Genomic DNA, 18,733 nt, shown 5'->3' on the forward strand with positions numbered 1-18,733 from the left:
ATTTTGTGAAAATATCTGTTAGATTCTCACATGAACGAATTTGTTGAATATTTATATCACCATTCTTTTGAAGAACATGGGTAAAATTTTTTTTTGGAGAAATATGCTTTGTTCTATCTCCTTTAATGTACCCTTCTTTCAATTGAGTAATACATGCAACATTATCTTCGCATATAATTGTTGGAGTCATTTTTCCTAAAGATAAACAACAAGTTTCTTGCACATGTCTTCGCATATAATGTTAAAATTTCTGCATGATTGGATGATGTAGCCGTTATGGTTTGTTTCATAGATCGCCATGAAATGATTGTATCACCACATGTAAACAAATAACCTGTTTGTGATTTACCATTATGTGGGTTAGACGAAAAACCCGAGTCTGCATAACCAATCAACTCAAATTTAAATTTGTTTAGATAAAATAAACCCATATCCATTGTACCTTTAAGGTAACGAAATATATGTTTAACTCCATTTCAATGTCTTCTTGTAGGTGAAGAACTATACCTTGCTAATAAGTTAACAACAAATGATATATCAGGTCGTGTATGACAAACAAGATACATTAGTGTTCCAATTGCACTAAGATAAGGTATTTTAGGACCTAGTAGTTCTTCATTCTGCTTCTGAGGTTTGAAAGGATCTTTGTTTACATCTAGTGACCTTACAACCATTGGAGTACACAAGGGATGTGATTTATCCATATAAAATTGTTTTAACACTTTTGAAGTATAAGTTTCTTAATGCATAAAAATTCCATTCTTTACATATTCAAGTTGTAATCCAAGACAAAACTTTGTCCTTCCAAGATCCTTCATTTCAAATTCTTTCTTTAAACAATTTACTGTTTTTGAAATCTCTTCAGGAGTTCCAATGATATTTAAATCATCAACATAAACAACAATTATTACAAATTCATTATAAGATCTTTTTATAAAAATGCATGGAGAAATAGGGTCATTTTTATATCCTTCCTTCAACAAATATTCGCTAAGGCAATACATGCGTCCATATTGTTTCAATCTATAAAGTGATTTATTCAACTTGATTGAATAACCTTCTCTATAATTTGAATTGTATGCATCTGATAAATTAAAACCTTTAGGGAGTTTCATATAAATGTCATTATCAAGTGAGCCATACAAATAGGCTATAACAACATCCATTAATCGTAAATCGAGTCCTTCATTTGCTGCTAAACTGACCAAGTATCGAAAAGTATTTGCATCCATTACAAGTGAATATGTTTGTTCAAAATCAATACTAGGTCTTTGCAAAAAACCTTGGGCAACAAGTCGTGCTTTATATCTCACAATTTCACACTTTTTATTTTGTTTTCACACATAAATCCATTTATATCCGACTGGCTTTACATCTTCAGGTGTACGAACTATAGGTCCAAAAACTTGACGCTTTGTAAGCGACTTTAATTCTTCCTCAATTGCAACTTTTCATTTTTTCCAGTCACTTCTTTGTCTACACTCGTTGACTGATTTTGGTTCATAATCCTCTATATCAGTTATCACATCCAATGCTACATTAAATGAAAAAATATCATCAATATTGACTTCATTTCAGTTCCATTGTATTCTATTCATGACGTAATTTATTGAGATATCTTTATTTTTATCATTTTCAGGTACTTGTGTTTCTTCTGGAACTAAAATATTAATTATGTCTGATGACTCGTCTGGAGTCTTTACATCCTCATTTTAGTCACCTTGATTCTTAGTTCCTTTTCTTTTTCGAGGACTTTTATCTTTGGAACCAAAAGGTCTACCATGCTTTATACGTGATTTAGATTGATTTGCAACATTATATTGTCCAATCGGAACATTGATTTTGATTAGAGCATTAGCAGCTGGGACATATGATTTAGTCACTGTTTTTAGATTCGTAAATACATTTAGTAGTTGGTTAGCTAAACCTTGCAAATGAATTATCTTTTAAACTTCCAGTTCACACTGTTTTGTTCGAGGATCAAGATGAGATAAAGATAATTCATTCCAACTTATTTCTTTTTCCAAATGTTTATTTTCTCCTCCTAAAGTAGGAAAAAATGATTCATCAAAATGACAATCAACAAATTGAGCAGTGAATAAATCTTCTGTCATTAGCTCAAGATACTTTATTATAGATAAAGATTCATAGCCAACATATATTCCTAACCTTCTTTGAGGACCCATCTTAGTGCATTGTGGTGGAGCAATAGGAACATACACTGTACATCCATAAATTCTAAGATAAGAAATATTTAGTTGTTGACCAGAAACTAATTGCAAAAGGGATAACATATGATAGCTTGTTGGTCTGATGCGAATAAGTGTTGCAGCATGCAAGATTGCATGTCCCCAAGTAGAAATTGGAAGTTTTGATCTCATTAGTAATGGTCTTGCAATTAATTTTAAACGCTTGATCAATGATTCAGCAAGTCCATTTTGAGTATGTACGTGTGCTACAAGATGCTCAATATCAATCTCAATAGACATACAATAATCATTAAAAGCTTGAGATGTAAATCTACCAGCATTGTCAAGGCGTATTTTCTTAATTGGATAATCAAGAAAATGAGCTCTTAAATGAATTATTTGTGCAAGTAATCTCGCAAACGCCTGGTTGCGAGTTAACAACAAACAAACATGTGACCATCTAGTTGATGCATCAATCAAAATCATAAAATATCTAAATGGTCCACATGATGGGTGTATTGGTCCACAAATATCACCTTGTATACGTTCTAAAAATATGATAGATTCATTTTCAATCTTAGCTGGTGATGGTCGACTAATTAGTTTTCCTTGAGAACAAGCAACACATGAGAAATTATTTGATTGAAGAATCTGCTGGCTCTTCAATGAATGTCTACATGAATTTTCAATTATTTTTCGCATCATGATTAATCCAGGATGCTCTAATCATTCATGTCAAATAAAAAAATTATCATGATTTGTAAACTTCTAATTTACAATAATGTGTATTTCAATTATATTTATATGTGTGTAATATAAGTCAGAAGAAAAAGAAGGTAATTTTTCTAACACACATTTTTTTATTTGAGATAATTTTTGTGATATACATGTATTCTTCTCTTCCTTCATTTGTTGTTTCAACATGGTATCCATTTTTGCAGATATCTTAGAAACTTAATAAGTTTCTATGAGACTTAGTGGAGTATAATGCACTAATAATGTGTAATTTTGTTCCACCAGGCAACAATATATTAGCTCTACCGGAGCCTTCACTAATTTTTGTACTACCAGATATATTACTCACATTAGCTTGTTGCATCACTAAATGAGAAAAATATTTTTTATTTTTGAGAATTGTGTGAGTTGTTGCACTATCAATAAGACATATGTCTTCATTGTTAGTGTCGTCCATATTGACATTCATTCTTCATTGCAAAAATAAATAATAAAAAAATAAATAGATATTAAAAGAAATGGTGAAAATTTATTATTTTACTATTATTTATTTACAATGACTATATTAAAAATTAATTTAAATAACAACTATATCAATGAAAAAAACAACAACTATAATACATGACAATTTATCTAATCGTTACTATTTTTTTTTTTAGAGCAAGAGAATACATTAAACATAAATTAACATATAGAAAAAAAAACATAATAACTCAATAATAATAAAAATAATAATAAACTTATTTTTACCGCTACCATATTATTATAAATAAAATCATTAACAAAAATAATAATAGATCACTAATGATATGGTCATTTTTTATTTTTATTTTTTTATTTTGATCAGCATAATGATTAGCAACATCTAAGTGGGTAATGTCCGTATGATCATAAAATTATTATCATTTTCACAAATAAAATTTATCTCTATCTTTTTCCCTTATTTTTAAGTGATTCTTGACAAAGATCAATAAAATGCTTTGGTGTACGACAAATATATGATCAATGACCTTTGCTTCCACAACGCATATGTTTTTCATATTTTTACCACTTTGGATACTTTTATCCTTTTCAATTTTCTCACTATTTTTTCACTTCTGGTGTGAAAAATGTATATTTCTGATTATCGCAACGACCATATCGATAACCATTATCACGATAGTAAGTTTGTGTATAATTACAATAGTCACAAGTTGTTACATTTAATTCTGGGAATGGAACAATGCCAATTAGGCGAGATTCATGACTTTTATCAAAACCTTTTTATTCAGCCACAAGAAAACAAGAATAAATTTAGAATATTTTTGAATCATTTTTCACGATATTGCTACTGCAGGAACACGTACGTGAAAAGTTGAGAATGTTTTTCTTCTAACGTATACTCATCAAAAATTTTTTTTCCACCCAATTTTAATTGAGATTACAGTAAATAAATAATGATATATTTCTATAAGAAAAATAAAAATAAAATAATATCTTACCTTTATTCAACAATGTTCCTTTCTTGAAAAGTGTGTACTAGAGTCTTGTGCTAATAACGTGTTATAAAATGAACGTAAAATTATAAGGAAGAATAGAGAGAAGAATATAGAGAGGAAGAGAGAATCTCAATTTCATTTCACCTATTCTCAATACAAATGAGACACCTATTTATAGGCCTAAAATTATAACTGAAGAATCGTATTTCTTTGAATGAGAATTAAACAAAACAATTACAAAATCGTAAATTACAAAGAATAAGGAGGAGTTATGAATATAGACATTCACTCATATAATAATTCAAAACACATACTTTGTTGATAGAGTTTTAAAATTTTAATTAGTTTGTTGTTTATCAAATTGAAGGTCTTGAAATACATACGGTATATATTAGTTTATAATTTAACTTGTCGGAATTCTTTAACATATATAGATGCTGGCTTTTGAACTCCATATATTCTTAAAATTCATAAACAGCTTTTAATCAGCACTCTCAAATTTCTTTTTTGCACCAAGCTCGCTCGTTTTATGAATAGAGACTTTTACTATGGTCAACAGATCGAAGATCTACCTAGAGACTTAGTATTCTTGCACGATTTAACAAGTACATGAAAATCAAAAGACAATTATCTAATTCAAACCATATAAAAGTTGATATTCATCTAATTGGTTCACTATTGAAGAAGTTTGATTTGCTGGCACATGGGGAGAAGAAGATGATCGTCATACATTTATTGGTAACTTAAAATTAACAATCTAAAATATAAAAAAATAGATAAAATGCATAATTATGTAAACTATAATTATTTTACCTGATTTCCCTTAACAATTGCAAGAAGAATACAAATTCTTCTTTAAGACATCAACATAGATAACAAATGCATCATCAATTTCTGCAACGTGTGTATGTAGTGAATCAACTTGTGCCATTACTTTTCAAGAAATGAGTTTTTATTTAACACAATTTGGAATGCGTAATCTTTGATTGCATGCAAATGAATTATGATGTCTATTTTTATTATGAAAAATAAAATAAAATTAAACACCCAAGTCAAAGAATCAAATTGAATATCTATTTATTTATATGTTTTAAAGGTGCTGCAAAAGTTGTATGTCGGACGTATCAAACACTTCAATCTCAATCTTGACTATTTAATATATTGAAATGCTGATAGAAATTTGGGATCCTCAAAAGTTGCCATGTAACAAAAGTACCAAGCGAGTATTTTACCTTGACCAATAACGATTTGGTCTCTAACCTTTTTATGACTACAAATGTGTTCTTAATTTACAAAGATGTTAAATATTATTTTCTATTAATTATCCTTTTTTCGAAGAACAATTTTTAATCAGGACTCTCAAATTTCTTTTTCCACCAACCTCGCTCATTTTATGAACAGAGAATTTTACTGTGGTCAATAGATCGAAGATTTATCCAGATACTTTTCTTCCACAAATCAAGATAGCCCCATTTTTTGGTTTTCACTTTCACTTCCTCCGTAATGAATCAGAGCAATCCCTACATCATAAAGATGTGTTAATATTAATTATTAGGACCAATTTTAACAATACTCATTATATCATCAATCATACAAAATACCCTGTAATATAATCGAGCAATTAGCTTAAAAGTTGGTCATCTACGTATATTTTTATTTATTTATTTTTTCAGACTAACGGTGCAAATTTCTACTGCAATAGTAAAATTTACCAACTTCAATCTTGACGCGTTTAGAATTTATAAATAGTTAGGAAAAATTGATCAAAAGAGAAACATTCTAAAGTAAGTATATGAAAGGTTTGGAAAACAAATAACTACTTTTTCTTTGACAAAAATACATGCATATCTAATTAATTTTTGAAACTTTTGAGTTCATAAATTCAGAACACATTTGTAAATAAAATCTTCAAACCTCGATGAAGTTATGAACAATGAAAATAACATTATTAATTTACTAAGTAGGAGAATCGCTGAAAAGAAGGAAGGCAGGGAGTCAACTTTTGAAGTCAACTGGCATAATCGTGGAAGAGAAGTGCAAATGGTTCCCTTCAAAGTCAAAACTGTCGGCTCTCAGTTTCTCTGTTCCTGAATTCAAAATTTTCTTGCTTGATGAACAGTACTCATGCTCATCCAAATTCAGAGATGGCTAATACAGCCAAAGGTATGGAGATTTGTGTGTTTTGTTTCATGTGTTGTTGGATTCATCTGTTATGGTCTCAGCTTACCTTTCAATAAATTATTGGGAAAGTGGGCTTTGTGGAAGATATTACTTTATGTTGCTCTTAGTTTTATAATTTGCATTGCTATCTTGTTTGGTAAGGCATGGCAACACTCCACCCCTCCACAGTTTGAAGCTCACATGGCATTTATTGTTTTGATCAGCACTGGTCTATACTCCTTTTACATGGACAAACTGGGAAACAAACAATCAGATTCATATAGCTTGATTTCATATGCTTCATTTTCTATCATGTCTTTAGGCTTGTCAAGACTGAGTCACTTCGGATTTGAGGTTGATCTCCTATATTTTTTCAGTGGAATTTTCACAGTACAACTCATGAAAATAAAACTATGGTTAGGAATTGTTGGAGGGGGTTTCAGTTATTCCCTCATCATTCTTCGTTCCTCTTTGGATAATCTAATAAGAAATGGATATCATGAACTGCCAGAAGAACCTCAAGTAGACATCGAAATTGGTTTACCTTCACCAGTTACTAGTCATAGTGCTTCTCAAGGGGGTTCTACTTCTCCCCAAGCCATTAATAGTACTTTTAATGTTGATCCACAAGAAGCACATGCCCCTCTAGAAAATGAGGATGTAGGATTACTTGCCAACCCCGTTGATTCACATTCACAACAAGGTAACAGTGATAGTGATAGAGGTTGTTGTTGTTAACATAAAATAAGAGTAGAAGGATAAAAATGTTTTGCGGAGAATACTTCGATATTATTCACTTGCTCGTTTTAAATAGAGATAGAGTCAAACATACAAAATAAAATATCCCTTATTTTTAGGCACGACTAACAATAATTCAATCTGATAAACAGAAACAAAAACTCCTAATGACTAGGTCTTAAATAACAGAAAATTAAAATTTAAAAATTGGATAAAACAGCCACGTGTGCAGTTGTTGCAGGCATATTTTCAACAAATCTCCTCCTTGCCTCAATAACTGCAAACACCTAATTTGTTTCTCAAAGCTTCAAATCTAGATTTTGGAAGGGCTTTTGTTAAAACATCTGCACTTTGATCTTCAGTTCTGCAATAAAGAAGTTTGACTTCACCTTCTCTTTGTACTTCTCTTAAGAAAAATAGCTTAATCTTAAAATGCTTAGTCTTGCAATGAAAAACAGGATTATTTGAAATAGAAATAGCTGCTTGATTATCAACAAAAATCTGTGTTGGCTCTTTTTGCTCCATATGTAGATCAACAAGTATATGCCTTAGCCAAATAGCTTGATTCACAGCTGCAGTGGCTGCCACATATTCTGCCTCAGCTGTGCTTTGAGCCACTATATCTTGTTTTTTGGAACTCCATGAAAACATACCCGAACCAAAGCTGAAACAGTAACCTGTTGTACTTTTCATGTCATCATTTGAACCAGCCCAATCACTATCAGAATATCCTTGAAACTGAAAATTTTGAGAGTGAGTGAACTTGATGCCATAATTTATAGTTCCCTTGACATATCTCACAATCCGTTTGGCAGCTTGAAGATGGACCTCACTAGCACAATGCATAAATCTTGAAAGGACACTTACTGCAAACATGATATCAGGTCTAGTTGCACTAAGATACATTAGGCAACCAATTATACTTCTATAATGATATTCATCTACCTTATCGGCTCCATCATCTTTGCTGAATTTTTCTTTCTGGTTCATTGGTGTATCAATGCTTTTGCAGTCCTCCATGCAGAACTTCTTCAGTATTTCTTTTGCATATTTTTTTTGACATAGAAAAACTCCATCTTTTTCTTGCTTCACCTCCATTCCCAAAAAAAAGGACATTAAACCAAGATTTGTCATCTCAAACATTTGAAGCATTTTAGCTTTGAACTCCATCATTAGTTTTTCATTAGTGCCTGTCACAAAGAGGTCATCAACATAAATAGAAACTATAATTAAATCACCTCCTGCCATTTTCACATATAATGTAGCTTCATTTGGACTTTTAATAAATCCAAGTTTTTTAAGATAATCATCAATTCTTCCATACCAAGCCCTTGGAGCTTGTTTAAGACCATACAAGGCTTTCTTTAGCTTGTAAACCTTATCTTCTTGTTCCTTAACTTGAAATCCCTCTGGCTGCTCCACAAATATCTCCTCTTGCAAATAACCATTTAAAAATGCAGATTTTACATCTAAATGGTAAATTTTCCAACCTTTGTGTGCAGCCAAAGCAAGCAGCATTCTGATTGTATCGAGACGTGCAACGGGAGCAAACGTTTCTGAAAAATCCACTCCAAACACTTGAGCATAACCTTTTACCACCAACCTGGCCTTGTGTTTATTTATAGAACCATCTGCATTTAGTTTAGTTCTATAAACCCATTTGACTCCTATGGGTTGTTTGTGTTGAGGTCGATCTATTAGCTCCCAAGTGTCATTTTTTTCAATCATCTTAAGTTCTTCCTTCATAGCATTAATCCACTTCTCATCCTTTTCAGCTTCTTCAAATTCAGCAGGTTCTAAGACAGCCACATTACACTTTTGATAAGTCTCGGATAAAGATCTTGTACCTCTGACAGGAATTTCATCAACTTCATCATCAAGGAGTTGTGGAGTTTCTAGAAGTTGCTTTCTTACTGGCTTCTCCCAACTCCACTGTTGATCTTCCATGAACTTTACATCTCTACTCACAAGAATTTTTCCATTTTGTGGTTGGAAAATTCTGTAAGCTTTAGCCGTGCTACTATATCCGATGAAAACTCCGGGTTCAGCCTTTTTGTCAAGTTTGTCCCTTTTAACCTGTGGAACATAAGAAAAACAAACACAACCAAAAATTCTCAAATTTTGTAAATCTGGTTTGTACCCAAACCAGCCTTCAAATGGAGTTCTTTTGTTCAAAACTCTACTTGGCAGCCTATTCAGCAAAAATACAGCAGTGCTTGCTGCCTCTGCCCACAGCTTCTTTGGCAAATCTTTCTCATGTAACATGCACCTTGTCATCTCCATGATGCTTCTATTTTTTCTCTCACTTACACCATTTTGTTGTGGGTTGTATGGTACTGTAAGTTGGTGCTCAATGCCAGCTTCTGCACAAAATTTATCAAAAACGTCATTTGTATATTCTTTTCCATTGTCAGACCTTATTATTTGTAATCTGCAACCACTTTGATTTTCCACAAATGCTTTATATTTCCAGAAAATATTGGCAACCTCAGTCTTGGATTTAAAGAAATAAATCCAACAGTATCTAGTATAATCATCAATAAAAGTAATATAATATTTATTACCATTTAAAGACAATACTCTCTGAGGTCCCCCAACATCTGTATGAACAAGTTGTAGCCTTTGAGTTGCTCTCCAAGTGGTTTGAGGAAATGGTTTTCTGACTAGTTTACCAAGTTGGCAAGCCACACAATCTGCCAACTTGTCTTCAAGCATCGAGACACCTTTCACCAAGGCATGTTTCTGCATGTATAACAGTCCTGCAAGATGAAAATGTCCAAGTCTTTTGTGCCATAGATCAGCATCGGTAGTTGTGCTCGAAAAAGCTATTTGCTCCTCCTCCATCAGATTTAGAGCATAGCTCTTAGATCTCATTTTCACTCTAAATACATCTTTGCCTTTTGTGTCTTTGATCAAGCACCAGTTATTTTTAAATATGACTTTGAAGCCCTTTTCCACAAGTTGTGCAACACTAAGCAAATTTTGGTCAATGTTAGGCACATATAAAACATCAGAGATATACTTCAAACCTGTCAAGCTTTCAATAGCGATGGTCCCTTTCCCTTTAACTGAGATGAAATCACCATTTCCAATTTTTACTTTGGAAATGGTGGTTTTGTCAAGCTCTTTAAACAGCTTTTCGTCGTGGGTCATGTGGTTTGTGCAGCCGCTGTCTATTAACCATGAGTCACTAGAACAGTTGATTGTAGTGAAACATGTTGCAACAAAGAGTTGCTCATCTTCTTGCTCCTCCAAGGTGACATTTGCCTCTTTTGATTTAGACTTGCAGACTCGCTCTACATGTCCCAAATCACCACATTTTCTACACTTGATATCTGGCCTCCACCAACATCTTTCTTTTGGATGATTTGTCTTTTTGCAATGTGGACAAGGGGAAAAGTTCTCACCTTGCTGTTCGTTGAAACCTTCTAGCTTTTTGTTCTTCCATTTGTTGTTGTTTTTGCCACCTTTTGAATTGTGTGCTTTTACATGAAAAGCACCTTGTACCGTCTCATCTTGTCTCATCATTCTTCTTTGCTCCTGGGCCTGTAAAGCATTTACCAATTCTCCCAAGGTGATGGTTGACATGTCTTTTGACTCCTCCAATGCTGATATCTTTGATTCATATTTTTCTGGTACAGTAACCAAAATTTTTTCAACTATTTTTTCATCAGGAAAGTCTTTCCCGAGAAGCTGCACTTTATTTGCTATATTCATCAGTCGATCAACATAATTTTTAATTGTTTTTGTCTCCTTCATGCTCTGCATCTCGAATTCTCTAGCTAAGTTAAGCACTTGCATGCCTTTGGTTCTTTCACAACCAGAATATTGTTTCTTGAGATAATCCCAAATCTCTTTGGCAGATTTGAAATTCATAATTCTTGTAAAAATGATTTTTGACACAGCAGAAAAAAGGCAATTTTTTGCCTTTGCTTTTTTTGTCTTTCTCTCCTTGTGGTACTTCATTTGAGCCACAGTTGGATTGTCAGGCAATATAGGAACATCATAATCTTCTTCTACTGCCTCCCAAAGATCCAATGCTTCAAGATGACAGATCATCCTTGCAGCCTATAACTCATATTCCTCACCATAAAAAATTGGCGATGAACCTACTGTGTATGTATTATCCTCCATTGGTGTTTCTCTCAACTCACAGATCCCTCAAAGATAAAGGCTCTTGATACCAATTTGTTGTTGTTAACATAAAATAAGAGTAGAAGGATAAAAATGTTTTGCAGAGAATACTTCGATATTATTCACTTGCTCGTTTTAAATAGAGCTAGAGTCAAACATACAAAATAAAATATCCCTTATTTTTAGGCACGACTAACAATAATTCAATCTGATAAACAGAAACAAAAACTCCTAATGACTAGGTCTTAAATAACAGAAAATTAAAATTTAAAAATTGGATAAAACAGCCACGTGTGCAGTTGTTGCAGACATATTTTCAACAGAGGTCATATAAGGAGACAGTTTATGGGCCATATAGAGAAACTTAAGGAGGAGAATGAGAACCTTATTGACACAATTTCCAAGCATGTAGGCGAATACCTTAAAGCTAATGTTGTTGATGAGCAGATTCCAGCTCCGCAATTGCATCCTGATGACAACTTGGTGGTTGATGTGTTGCCATCAGGAATTATGAACAATCTTTGTGAAACCGCAAGGCTAATGGTTGTCAATGGATTTGAGAAGGAGTGCTGCAATATGTACAGCAGTTGCAGGAGGGAGTTTCTAAAACAGTGTTTATCATCACTTGGTTTGCAAGTGGAGGAGCTCAACATGGAGTACATTGACAACATAATGGAGAAGATTGAGATTTGGATAAAAGCTTTGAACATAGCTGTGACCATACTGTTTCCTAATGAAAGGAGACTCTGTGATGTTGTCTTCCGGTTAGCTTCTGCCTCAGATTTTTCTTTCAAGGAGGTTTGTAAGGAATTAACTCTTGATCTATTAAGATTTGTGAATACCTTAGCAACTGAGAATCATTCTCCTTATCATTTATCCCATGTCATTCCCAAAGTGTTCAAGACTTTTAGTGATCTGATTCCAAATTTCAATTCATTTTTTTCTGGTCAATTGTTCAGTGAATCACTGATAAATGAAGCACTTCTGGTTGGGAAGAGATTGGGCATTTTTGTGGAGTTGGAGAGTCTTATTCGCCGAGATATGGCGCAGGCGACTACTCCCGGCGGCGAGCTTCATCCAACAACATTCAAAGTGATGGACTATCTCAGAGATGTTTTCACTGATAGCAAGAGTTTTCCTATTAGAGAGGGAAAATCTCCATTTTCTGATCAGGTAGCCAGGATAATAGTGCTGTTAGAGAGCAATTTGGAAGCCAAGTCCAAAACCTACACTGACCCTGCATTAGGCTATGTTTTCATGATCAATAATTTGATTTTTTTACAACATGGGGGAAGTATATATGGAGTCATTTTTGGCGAAGATTGGTACATAGAAAAGATCAAACAAAACATTGAACTATATCAAAGAAGCTCGTGGGATAAGATCTTGGATTTTTTGAAGCTTGACAGCTATGAGTCAGAGTCAATGAAAGAAAAGCTCAAATTGTTCAATTTGCACTTCAATGAGACATGCAAAGTTCAGTCTGGATGGTTTATCTTTGATGAGTTGCTAAGGCAACATATAATAAAATCAATAGAAAACATGTTATTGCCCACATATGGAAACTTTCTTGGGAGGTTTCAAGATGTTGTTGGTAAGGATGCTTATGACTGTATTGAGTATGGAATAAGCCACATTCAAGATCGACTGAGCCTCTTGTTTCTTGCAAGTAATTGATGAAGACTGGAGAAATAAATGATACTGAAGTTCGTGTGGATTTAGGGTACAAAAATTTTGTTATCTCAACATAATTCTAAAGGGTTTGTGACCTTGTACTGTGTCCTACTATTACACATTTCGGATCAAAATAAAAAACCTGTGAATTCTCTTAATTTTTTTTTTGTTTCAGATTAGCTTAGCTTAAATTCAAATCCAATTTGTCACCGGGAATGTATCTTTTGTTTTATTCGTGGCTTAATAGTATTTTTTGACGGACAATAAAATGACAAGCTACCGTCATCATTCTTTTAAATATGTCATTGGTATCAAAGATTCTTTTAAATAAATCACAATGAATATTTTAATGTAGCATTATAATTTTCATGTTATTAAGATACATGTGTTGGTATCATTTTTTTACCAATCTTCAAATATTTAAAGATTGTAAAAATTGTATATGTATTTTACAATGTTGTTTTCAATATGTTTTTCAAAGCATTTATCTTGGTTGCTTTATTTGGGAAAGAAGATTCAATGGTGTGTAGCCATTCACATTTCTTTAATCAATTCATCTTCGTTAATTTCAAAGCGAACAAATATAACTAGAAATTCCTTTAACAAAGGACAAAATAGGATCACATGACAAAATATTTTTGCTCTTTCCCTTTCTCTATTTTTAACAAATGATATGCTTAAAAGCTTTGTAAAATATGCAATAAAAGTCACATTATAATTAGCTTTAAAAGGTTAACGTAGTTGTGGAAGATTTTGTTACGTTCGCCTATGAAAGATCAATCTATTTGTTGTGCATAAAATTTCCTTGTGTCAGCGGCAACTTACAAACTGCAAATGCAATTCTAATATGTTTAGTATAATAGATATGTACTTATTAATCATTAATTTTCCTATAAAAAGTAATTCTTTTAGTATATTTTTCTTTGTTAAATTTAAACATATTGATCAAATATTATTATGTTCTACAGGATAAAAGAATCTAATTAAATTGAAAATAAATTTTACAATTAAAAAATAATAAATAAAAGTGATAATGCTGAAAAGTTACTAAAACGAGTTGAAAAATCATGACTAAACATAAAGAACTTCTCAAAAATTAAGAAAATGACTATTAATAATAGAAGTAAACAATTGATTAATCATCATAAATTAATATAAACATTAATTATCACTCATAGTATTTAAAATTAAAAAAAAAAACTGAATTAAAAAGCAAGATTATACAAATTTTACTTAGGTAAAATTTAAATAATTTAGGTAGCATGACAAGAATTTGCATCTCAAGTCTCAACTTTTATATATTATATATCAGAACAGGTAATAGATAAATATTGTATTGACGGTGATCGTAGAGCAAATAAAACTTAACTATTGGTATCGTCGTAAGCTTCAAAGTCTTCTAAACTGCTAGCTATGCAATAATAATTTTCTTTCAAGTTAGGTTTACCGTGTTCCTTTCCATCTCAAATCCCTCACTATCTTACAAGCCAATCCAAAAATGTTCTTGAAGTAGTTAATCAATGACAGGTCTCCAAGACATGCAAATGATGCAATTAGTGGCAACTTCAATGGATTCTGGGAGCTCTAGCCAGGGACCGAACCTTCCTGCATTTGCGTCTGTCAAGAGATTCTAGCTGTGAAAGATGCTTGCTGCATTGTCAACCACAAGAATATATGATCGATGAACAATGCACTGCTGGACTTTTACAGTTTAATTTTGGATCCATTCTACACCCAACAGCTTTCCTTGTCACTGTATTTTGCCGTCTGAACAATATTACTTCCAATATTCATCATGAAAAACAGAGAAAGAACAGGGTCTTTGCAGATTCCCTTTTTGAGAAACACAAATAAAATATGAACATATACTTGAGAAAACATATACTTAACACAACCACGATACTCAACCCTTGGAAGCATTTCGACTGGAGTGTATTTTTCTGAAAACTAGCTAGAAGATCCACTAATATTGATCTTCATCGTGGAGGTTGTTCATGTTTTACCTATGCTACCTGTGATGCTGCCATAATGATGAAGCACCCCTCATATCTTGCAGGAATTGCCTATATCATTGCTGTTTTCAAGTTCATGGTTATTGGTTAACATAGTTGTGTTGTCTCTCAATGTAGCATCAAGTTTAACCTTCACTAGTTATATTGTAAGATATTATCCTCTGAGTCGTGAAATGCACTTCAGAAGTTCAGGCTGAAACGTAGCTGGTTTTATGTGCATGACTTTATTGTGTTGAACAGTAAGCATCAAAGGTAAAAACATATTACAAGATTTCTAAGAAAAATTCCTGCGAAGCTGTCAATTCTTTCGAAAATTCGTGATTAGAAAAGACAACAAAACTCACCAGTGTGAAAGTTTGAAAAACGAGACGAGAGAGTCAATATGCTAATATCATTATGTAGACGGTTATCTATTATTTAATTAACACAAGACATCGGGAAAATGTAACTTGTGGTTCCCATTCCTCCAAATTTCTATCGGAGAGTGAAGGGTTTCTTCCGAGTCCAAAGTGGTGGGGTTCTCTGTTCATGAAAGAAATCTTGCTGAATTGAGAAACATCACTATGCTCAATCTCATCCAAAGTCTGAGATGGCTGATGCAGCCAAAGTTATGGAGATTTGTGTGCTTTGTTTCATCTGTTGTTGGACTCATCTGTTACCCTCTCAGTTCCTCTTTCCACCATTTATTTGGATACTGGAGATGGTGGAAGATATTACTTTATACTGTTTTCTGCTCCATCATATCTTTTGCAGTCTTATTTGCAAAGACACGAGAACGCTCAAGTACTCTGCGGGTGAAAGCTCATTTAGCATTCTTGGTTTTGATCATCACTTCTGTGTACTCATTTTTTTTCGATAAATTGTTCAAAGGAAAAACAGATGCATATGGTCTAGTTTCCTGCACTGCTTTCGCTATTATGTCCCTGGGTTTGTCAAGACAGACTCACTTTGGATTCGAAGTGGATCTCTTATATTTTTTCTGCGGAGCTGTGATAGTACAGTTGATGAAGATAAAGTTATGGTTAGTTACTGTTGGAGCAAGTTTCAGTTATTCCCTCATCATTGTTCGTTCTTCATTGGATGTCCCGTTGGGAAGAAGTGAGCATCTTGAGCTCCAAGGTGCTCAAGATCAAGTAGTCATTGAAGTTGATTTGCCTATTCAAGTCAATACTAGTACTGGTAATGCTCATCTTATGACAGTTCCATTATTTGAACCACTAAAAATTGAAAACATATGTAACACCGCTTTTTATCTTTTCTATATGCCCATCCTAGATTTACACTAAAATACAAAGGGACACCTAAATGTGTCTTCGTCTACTGGTGCACTAAACATTTTTAGCATCTTATGATTATGACAAGCAGAAAATGACGATCTTGGATTCTTAGTTACTCAAGCTGATAATTCACAAGAAGGTAACAGGGATAAGGATAGTATCATGGCAAGGCTCATGAGTTGTATAGAGGCGCTAGAGAAAGAGAATGAGAACCTTATTAACATGCTTTCCGAACTTGTGAACCAATATATCAAAGGAAACCGAATTTCAGTGCTTCAGTTGCTTCCTGATTACGACGTAATGATGCATACGATGCCGTTGGGAATTATCAACGACCTTCACGAAACGGTGAAGCTAATGGTGGAAAGTGGGTTTGAGGAGGAGTGCTGCCACGTGTACAGCAGTTGCAGGAGGAAGTTTGTAGAAGAGTGTTTGTCTACAATGGGGTTGGAAGCACTCAACATGATGGACGTTGAGAATTGGATAACGGCTTGCAAGGTAACTTTGAGGACGCTGTTTCCCAACGAAAAGAGACTTTGCCATCGCGTGTTTATGGGGTTCTCTTCTGCTGCAGATATCTCTTTCAAAGAGGTTTGTGAAGAATTAACAATTTCTCTGCTGAGTTTCGGAGATGCTTTTGCAACTGGGATCCATTCGTCGAATCTTCTCTGCCACGTTATCCCCAGAGTGTTCAAGACATTGAGTAATCAGATACTAGAATACGAATTATTGTTTTCTGATCAGTGTAGTGTATCTCTCAGAAATGAAGCACTCAAGGCTTGGAAGAGATTGAGTGAAGCGAACGAGGGGATTTTCGTGATGCTAGAGAGTATTATTTGTGGTGATACAGTGAAAGCAATTGTTCATGGTGGTGGGGTGCACACGGTTACTTGCCAAGTGATGAACTGTCTTAGAGAAATTTGTGAAGCTAGGGATATTAACAGAAGAATTGAATACATTACTACTCCTAATAGAAAGGAGAACTCTTCTGTAATTTCGATCAAGTTTAATTGGATAATAGAGTTGTTAGAGAGCAATTTGGAAGCCACTTCCAAAAACTACACGGACATTGCTTTGGGCTATGTTTTCATGATGAATAATCTCAGGTATATAGAAGCAGAGGCTAAAAAGTGGAAAGCAAGAAACATTTTGGGCAAACATTGGTTCAGAAAACACGCTACAAAAGTCCGACAGAACTTTGAACTCTATCAAATAACCTCGTGGAACACGGTGCTGGAGTTTTTGAAACAGGACAAAGATGAGTCAGTGGCACCTAGTATCGTAGCAGAGTCAATGAAAGAGAAGATTAGTTTGTTCAACATGCACTTTGAGGAAATATGCAATGTTCAGTCTACATGGTCTGTGTTTGGTAGGCAACTAAGGGAACACATACGAATATCCCTAGAAAACGTCTTGCTGCCAGTATATGGTAATTTCATTGATAAGTTCCAGGATGCTTATGGTAAGCGTGCCTATGACTATATTGAGTATGGAATTTCGGACATTCAAGATCAACTCAACCGTTTGTTTCTTGTAATTCACCCCACTGTTCGTTCCTTGTAAGCAAGCTGATGGATCCATCGCTAAAACTAAAAGAAAAGTAAGTAAAGGCTATCCAAGCTTGTATGGAATCAGAATAATTTTTTTTAATTACTGTTTCTCTAGGATTTGTAATCTTGTATTATACACCATTTTACGATTTTCTTCTGTAGCAGAACACCAGTTGCGGCTTCTTTAGGGGCTCCCTTCACCTCAACTGGGTTTATATATCTCTTCACGTGAAATTTGTTTTCTATGTAGGATAGACTTGTCTCCACGTTCAGTTTTTTTTTTTTTTTTTTTACCTTTCTTTCACTTAATTATTTTTTTTATTATTATTATTTATCTTATCTTAATCTATCTCTTGTAACATTTGGTTTCTTTCTTCTCTACATTTAAACTCATTGAAACTATATTTAGGCATGTATTAATTTAGAAGAGAGAAAAAAAAGAGATTTTTTTTTCTTGTGATTAAAATTTTCTACAAGAAAATAAAATAAAATAAAGTCAAAAAATAATTCATAATCGTATTTAGAAATAAGCTAGAAAGCAAATGTCAATTCAAGAATAAGATGAGATGGTTGTGTCTCTCAATGCCTCTCCTAAAAGATAAGGATAAAGGTAAACACAATTAAACAAGATAAGAGATGGAAGGTGAGGGATAAGAGCAGAAAATAAAAGATATAAACACTCTAAAATATAAATAAAATGATCATAAGATATAGATAAGAGAAATTAGAACTTCAATTTTTAAAAATTCAAAATTTGACTCAAGTATGGCTGTATTAATTTCAAAT

General features: G+C 33.2%; 3 protein-coding genes across 3 annotated transcripts; all 3 read left to right on the plus strand.

Annotated features, from left to right (window-relative positions):
• Positions 1 to 3,774: 3,774 nt before the first annotated feature.
• Positions 3,775 to 8,393, plus strand: LOC113848034. The gene has a single exon (XM_027477392.1). The coding sequence runs from the start codon at positions 6,527 to 6,529 to the stop codon at positions 7,298 to 7,300; it is 774 nt and encodes a 257-aa protein (XP_027333193.1). The 5' UTR covers positions 3,775 to 6,526; the 3' UTR covers positions 7,301 to 8,393.
• A 3,386-nt stretch (positions 8,394 to 11,779) lies between these two features.
• LOC113874429 (exocyst complex component EXO70B1-like) lies at positions 11,780 to 13,111 on the plus strand. Its single transcript, XM_027512651.1, has one exon. The coding sequence runs from the start codon at positions 11,780 to 11,782 to the stop codon at positions 13,109 to 13,111; it is 1,332 nt and encodes a 443-aa protein (XP_027368452.1).
• A 2,437-nt stretch (positions 13,112 to 15,548) lies between these two features.
• On the plus strand, positions 15,549 to 18,273 carry LOC113848192 (exocyst complex component EXO70B1-like). The gene is made up of 2 exons (XM_027477596.1): positions 15,549 to 16,299; positions 16,486 to 18,273. The coding sequence occupies exons 1-2, from the start codon at positions 15,684 to 15,686 to the stop codon at positions 17,958 to 17,960; spliced, it is 2,091 nt and encodes a 696-aa protein (XP_027333397.1). The 5' UTR covers positions 15,549 to 15,683; the 3' UTR covers positions 17,961 to 18,273.
• The last annotated feature ends 460 nt before the right edge of the window (positions 18,274 to 18,733 follow it).

Source organism: Abrus precatorius, unplaced genomic scaffold (assembly GCF_003935025.1).
Source record: "Abrus precatorius isolate BTA unplaced genomic scaffold, Abrus_2018 Scaffold8, whole genome shotgun sequence".
Classification (NCBI taxonomy): Eukaryota; Viridiplantae; Streptophyta; class Magnoliopsida; order Fabales; family Fabaceae; genus Abrus; species Abrus precatorius.